Source organism: Montipora foliosa, chromosome 6 (genome assembly GCF_036669935.1).
Source record: "Montipora foliosa isolate CH-2021 chromosome 6, ASM3666993v2, whole genome shotgun sequence".
Classification (NCBI taxonomy): Eukaryota; Metazoa; Cnidaria; class Anthozoa; order Scleractinia; family Acroporidae; genus Montipora; species Montipora foliosa.
In genome coordinates, this window is record NC_090874.1 from 10,472,626 (window position 1) to 10,480,125 (window position 7,500).

A 7,500-nucleotide genomic window follows, 5' to 3' on the forward strand; every position below is an offset into this window, starting at 1 on the left:
CTTACTCCCTTACTAACCCAGACTTCACAGCCTCTTCTCAACTGCTTCAAACAAGACGCTGTGCATGTGTATTATTACTGCATGGTGCTTTTTGTCGAGAACGGAATACAGGGACTAATGATTCATCAAAGGTTGCGAGAACGTCTTTGTATAAACACAACCATGCGGATGATCGAATATTTTTCAGTACTGCTACATCACCCATATTTTTTGTCCGAGTCTCGCTGAATTGGAACGAGACCAGGGAATTCCCAAATTACAAGAAATTAATTCTAAATACAGGTAGTGTTTCGTTCGTCCCCTTTCAGATGAAAGTGAAATTACTTTATGTAAAAAAGAATTCATCGTTCATGATTGTGTTAATGGAAAGAAATTAATTATCAATCGAGTAATACGGTGCACAAACTCAATATTTCTGGGAAGAAAAATACAGTTCAATCGATTTACTCTCCATTCATTAGTTTCCAGCGGTAGCGGTGTAAACCAGTGCCTTAGTTGGCACATTCTACTATTCCCACGAAACAAATGACACAAAAGTGAAATGACAAAGTTAGGGCCTGTGCAATAATTATCAGGAAGGGGGGGTTCTAAAATGAGCTTCACCAAAGGAAAAATTAGATAGGTCCCCCCTCCAGAAGCGTCAAGATTAGCTCTGACCCCCCGTCACGTTCTCTTAAAATTTTGTTGTGCCCCCCCCCCCCCCCCTCTCTAACCCGTACCTTTATTCACCGTACTGCAACGCATTCCACTGCGTCGTCAGGAATGAAGAGCACCTCGAAACTTTATTCATCAGCAGAAAAGAGAGATCCGGAAACCGAAATCCAAAAACCGGAAACCGGAAACCGGAAACCGGAAACCGGAAACCGGAAACCAGAAATCAAAATATCCCCAATTCGCGAGAACTACAACAACTTATCCTCTGGATAAATCACTACTAGTCGACTGGATAACTAAATTGGATTTGCTAGTGTTTATCCGGTGGATAGCGTTATCCACAATCGAGGCCTTGTCTCTTGTGCATCTTGATTATCATCAAGTCTTCCAAGTGGAAGTCCCCGTCTCAAAGGAGACATTATTTTTATGATCATGAATTATAATTAACAATATTTCTTGTACGAACTTCTTTCCTTCTTTTGATTATGTTCTAGCTATTACCACAGCCTCCAAAATAAGAGATTAATAGTAATCACGGATTAGTAAAGTGCGTTCGATGAATAGTAAAATAATATTTTTTATTGTACTGATTGCCCAGAAATATTCAGGGAAAGTGGACTTGTGGAGTGCTTTCTGAGAGAGAGAGAACTTGAATCTCCTGTGAAAAGGAACCGATCGCGAGTTGACAAATCACCACTCGGCATCGTTGCCAACACGAATTGTAGTGTCTGTTTTCTACAAAACACACCACTACACAGCTTTCTGACGTTCTGAAAGGAAACGAAAGGAGCCTTATTTAAGTGTCTAGTGGTTGTTTTTTGTTTGTTTGCGCCGAGCACTATTTGGGAGACAAACTGTAAACTGAATTTAACAATTAACGCAAGTCAAGTGAAATGTTGGTTTTTGAAGAGAGGGGAAACTGGAGTACCCGGAGAAAACCTCTCGGTGCAAAGTAGAGAACCAGCAAACTCAACTGGGGCACATATGACGCCGAGTCTGTGAATCGAACCCGGGCCACGATGGCGGGAAGCGAATGCTTTCACCACTGCGCCATCCTTGCACCCCAAATAAGTAGCTTTAGTCATATTTGCTAGTGATACTTCGAATAAATGGACACAACTTCAATTATGTTTGAAAAGAACAGCGAAGAAAACAGCCCAGCAACCAACATGCACAAATGCAAAGCACGTGGAAATATGGGGATTTTTTACCGCTTTCATTTGAGCATGCCGGCTTTGCGATACAAACCCGATGTCGAGCCATGACAGATTCACTGAATCACATCAGATCGAGGTGGTGTGCCCGTCGGCCAGCCAGTCCAAGATGGCGTCCAAACCCTGAAAATCGCATGGCATCACGATCGATATCCGCGAAACATATTCGGGACATTCGTAAAACGACGCGACCAGAATGCGTCCTCCTTCGTCGGAACGCAATAAAAGGGTTATATCACGAACGTCGGGCCGATTTTTTTTAAGATTTAATACCCAAATGCGATCCGCCGTTTCAATCTTGTCCATTTGTGTCCATCCATGCTTCTCTTTCCTTTTGCCGTATTTTTTTTATGTTGTTCAACAGTTTTACGAGGTTATTGTAAGGTCTCAAGTTTTAAGTTTCCTTTATTGTAATGTGGACTGCCTTAGCTTGATGATGCCATCACCATGCACAAGTCTTTATATCCAGAATAATAAGGTCAGATCCATTTTACAGTTTATATCTTAAATAAATGAAGGAGTGAGTCTTATTTTGCTAAAATCAGCACCTGGGTGGGGAAGTAGTATACAAAAATTTGGTTTTATCAACGGAGTTGATAATGTAAATTGGCCACCGTACAGAGATTCTAAAAGCTACAATAGAATCTTTTAGAATCTCTTTACGGTGGCCAATTTACAATATCAACTCCGTTGATAAAACCAAATTATATGTTAAATACTTGAGTATTGGGATCACCAGAGCGTACAAGGAGTGGGTAAGTTGTTGTAGTTGTCGTGAATTGTGGATAATTCTGGTTTCTGGTTTCCGGTTTCCGGTTTTAGTGCTGCTCGAGGCGATGGCAAGGGAGTGACTCAATGAATATTCGAGAGAAACTACGTCAGGGCATGTTACCTATTTAAAGATCAAGGCACAGGAGCTGTCATAAATAAGCAGAGTTTAAAATTAAAAAATGCAGAAGTATAATTGAACTATTTGGACCATAACAAACTTGAAAAAAAAATATTTTCCGGCCTTATACATCTTGCACCGATGCACTATTGTTCAGATATCACGTGGTTAATGTTTTTTGCTATATTTGTGGTCCTCTTATGGAGATTTAATCAGAAAGAAATACAATCACGCGAAGTCTAAACGCCGAAGAAATAAATAAATAAATAACCAAAATTTCTAGGATTGTCCATTAGTTTCTCATCTCAAAGTCAGTCAAATCGGTTTCGTGAGGACAAAGAATATGATAAATAAAATTAGCATACATGGGTTGCGTGCACTGGTGTTCTGATGTGATCGAATATTAGTCGTACTACGTGAGACGAAAAAAGTAACGGAAATGCATCGTTTCATCGAGAGGGTTGACGAAGACATCCGATACCAGTTGTGATACCTTTCGGTCTTAATATTTCTTATTATGGCGATTGTTATTCATAATGATGCGTTTCCGCGGCCAAACAAATATGTAAGTAAAATAAATTTATATTCCTACGCGATAGCACCTGTTGCCTCTTGAGGCTCGAGTCAGTGGAAAACCCGCATTTTACCGTCTAACGACGCAACGTGATTGACAGTGGCCACAGCTGAGTAATTACCTGTTTATTTTCTATCATCTATTAGGCTTCCGGTTTGAACAGGCACGACAAAGACGACACGCGGCAAAAATAAACATTTTCTTCAAGGACAAAAGCGGATCAAAAGCTCAAAAGAATCAAGCCTCTTGGCTCATTTGAATTTTCGTGTTCTTTGTTAGAAGCTACGTTGTAGTTCAGTATTTCGTACTGTTCTAGGAGGTTTTTTGTTCTGATCAGCGTTCAAAGACAATGGAAAGCACGAGCAACGTTTTCTACGATTTTACCGACGAACAAGGAGCTGGTGATGCCTTGAAAAAGATGAACGATTTTAGAATGGAGAGGAGCTTTTGTGATGTGGTTCTCTCCACTGAAGACGGTGCAGAATTCAACGCTCATCGTCTCGTTCTGGCCTCAGTGAGCGCTTACTTCAGAGCAATGTTTTTGACGGATATGAGAGAAAGTACCGAAACCAATATTACAATAAGAGGAGTGGAATCACAGTCGCTTAGGAATTTGATAGACTTCGCCTACACTTCGACACTGAGGATAACATTCTCTAATGTCCATTCGTTGCTTTCAGCGGCTAGCCTTCTTGAATTTCTTACGGTGGAAAACGCTTGCTACGATTTTCTCCGAAACAGTATTAATGTCCATAACAGTCTGGAGATATGGAACTTGGCTGATTTACACGGTTGCACAGAACTTCAAAGTCTTTCAGAGAACTTCATCCGCGCAAACTTCGCGGCGGTTTTAAAGCTCAGCGATTTCAATTCATTATCGGTGAAGCAACTGGCTGCGCTACTGTCGCACGACAAATTGAACGTCCCATGTGAGAGCGTTGTATTGTTTGGAGTTCTCGACTGGGTAAAACATGATTTGAACAATCGACTTGCAAATCTCGAGGAATTAATGGAGCATATCCGATTCCCTCTGATGACGCGGAAATTTCTGATGGACACGGCGGCTCGAGAAGAGCTTATCATGGGCAGCGCAACATGCCGAGAGTTTGTACTTGAAGCAATAGATTATCATCTCATCCCCGAAAGAAGGACAAAGAACCGTATCTCTCGCGCGATCCCGCGTGAAAGGCTAAGTCGATTGCTTTACGTGGTTGGAGGAGAAGGTGAGTCCGCAAGCCCCTTAGCGCCTGCGGGGAAAATACTGCGCATCGCCAGTTGGCCACGCTCGTGAATTCGCCGTCCGTCTATAGCTGTTGATTTAGTAGACTTTTGAGGGCTTTACCCGTCATGGTGTCTTATCCAAAGAACATTTGTTCTTGGAGCAGGATAATGTTTGGTGAACAATACATGTAGCTGTCCTGCTCGAGTCATCTTTTACGGCAACGGAAATATAGGTGGTTTGCAACCAATCTCTAGAAACATAGAGGTACAACACAGATAACGCTAGTGGAACCTGGCGGCGATGATCTACCCATACATTTACTATATAGTCGTTTTAACATCAATGGTTGTCGATTTACACGGTTGGTTGTCGAGGATGTTAATACGACTATATAAATAGAAAGATAAATGAAGGGTAGATAAGTTTTTTTTTCACATTAAGTCATCGCCGCTATGTTGGTAGGCGAAAACAAAAGATTTCTCGTTCGTCCACCGGAGATTAGTTGCAAACCACCTATATTTTCTCGCCGTCTTCGACGCTCGAGTTCCCTATCTTTAAAATGACACTCCCACGACTCGAGTCAAGAGACAGTTACCCCTTCATACCAATGAGAGCAGCATACTATTTATTTTTGGTTTCAATTATTTTCGTAAGGACTTGTGACGCAGGTACTGACCTCAAAAACCGATCTTTTGCAAAACCAACATTTGACTTGTTGTGTTAATTGTTAATTTCACTTTACAGTGTCTCCAATTATTGCTACAGCGCTAAATCTACTAGACACTTAAATAAAGTTCCTTTCCTTTCCTTTCCTTTTCTTGATTGCAGAAAACCGCAAAGTTTTGAATAATGTAGAATACTTTGACTTCAATGAGAGGAAATGGCGAGTAATTGCACCCATGATTATTCCCCGTAAGTTCGCTGGTTCCGCAATTCTCGATGGTCTGTTGTATGCTGTGGGTGGAGTGAACAGGGAGTATGCTGATCTGGTAACGGTGGAGAGCTACAACCCGTGCGTTGGACAATGGACTTCTGTTGCATCGCTAAACAAATGCAAAGGTAACTTTTAACTTTTAGATGAAGGGCTATAAAGATGACTATTGGAGATAACTTGTGATTTCGCAAACATATGAAAAGTGAACGTCTTGAAACTCCAAAGTCGAGAACAGTGGCATCGCGCTTCATGTTGTCTTTACCGTGATCATGTACAATCTTTTGTCCTCGGTTCCCGAACTGAGTTTTGAATAAATTAATCGAAAGATTTGATTGGCTGTCTTCGAAAAAGGGTGTGGTGTGCATGGTCTGGGCCAAAACATCGACCAAAAACATAAAACACAGAAACCTACCGATTCATAACCTTCTCCATATATTAACTATGGTTTGTCTTAGTAATTGGCCTCAAAATCTCGGGCCAAATTCTCTATTATTCGGGTGGCAAAGCAAAAACTGAAAGCGATTTCCTGATTTTTTCCTCCGGCATGCTTTCCAAAAAAAAAGATCGGTTTTCAATGAAAAATTGGTCGATTTGGCTATAAAAAGTCCCTTTTATTAATTTTTTTTTGTCATTTTCTGGCGACTTCGTCGACTAGAATGAGAACACCAACAGTAAAGTATATCGTTGCCTAGTTGTAATGACCTTTGGGTTGATTCCAACTTGTTTCGCACATAAAATGTACACCAACTTCAAGGAATTCAAACCGACCTAAGCAGCGTTTAGTTTAAGCGAGGACACTGGAAATTTATTTGAGAGCTTAGTTATCAGCGCCGGACGTAGTTATTCCTCACTGGATCCCGTGACTTGTTTCTGGCGCTGTCCTTCTGGAACTCCTTATTGCCCACGTAGTTCATAGCTCAGTTTTCAGTGCAGTTTTCAGTTTTTTTCAGTTTCAGTTTCAGTTTTTATTATGTATTTTGCATAAAATACCACAAAACTATCCAATGCTCGCAGTTAGCAATAGCTAGTCGAGGCGAGCATTGCTTACAATAAATATTCCAGATAAAATGGTTACAAATACATAACTACACATTCACATAAAAATAAATAAATAAAATAAATTAGTTTTAGAATACAGTTAGTGCAGTGGAGAACAGCTTAAAACTTGTACAGTATAACATAAATAAACATGAAAGAAGTAGTTTAAATTGAATAAATAAATTTTTAACTACATGACATACTAAACTAAGCAGTCAAAATTTGCCAATATTATCGAAACATCAATGTAATCATCATATTTTAGCAGTCTTTATAAGAGGATATCATCAACATTATTTTTGAAGTTAGATTTTGACATCCGGCGGACTTCACAAGATGTGCTATTCCAAATTTTAACGCCAATTCTTGAGAAAGATCTTTTTTGAACACCTATTCTCGAACGTTTAAGAAAATAATCTCCTCTTTGCGTTGATCTCGTCTCGTAAGGATGAATATCAGCTTGATGGGTGAATAGGTTAAATATATTAGGAGGTGTCAAGTTGTTTGATACATCATGCATCATCACAGCCACAGATTTAAAATAGAGCATATCTAAAGGAAGAAGACGAGAAGAAATCAAGAAAGGGATTGCATGAGATTTGTAATCAGCAAAATACATTAGGCGAAGAATAGCGGGTGCCAATCGTAACGGTTTTGTAATTCGCTGTGGCTACATGCTCGGCATCTGGGCAAGGTCTTTTTAAAATAGATTAAATGCCCTGTGACGTATAATAACGTAAAATCACATTATAATACCAGACCTCAAGCAGTATCGAACCCGGGTCGACCGCACGTCGAGCACAGCTCGTGACCACTGAGTCACCGGAATTTTTAAGGTATATATCATGTTACCATTGCTATTATTGAATGCTAACCTTAGAGCTCAGTAACCGGAGTACTTTGTAAGCATAACCTATAAAAGAGTTTTGATTGCCGTGCCGGGCATTTAATATTAATCTATTCAAGACCTTGCCC

General features: G+C 40.2%; 1 protein-coding gene across 1 annotated transcript in view; it reads left to right on the forward strand.

Moving 5' to 3' along the window:
* Positions 1-7,500, forward strand: part of LOC138006643 (kelch-like protein 2) — a 10,976-nt gene that overhangs the window by 607 nt on the left and 2,869 nt on the right. Inside the window, exons 2-3 of the mRNA XM_068853104.1 lie at positions 3,478-4,554; positions 5,382-5,612. Of these exons, the coding sequence (XP_068709205.1) occupies positions 3,681-4,554; positions 5,382-5,612 (1,105 nt within the window). The 5' untranslated portion in view covers positions 3,478-3,680. The remainder of the gene's footprint in view (positions 1-3,477; positions 4,555-5,381; positions 5,613-7,500) is intronic.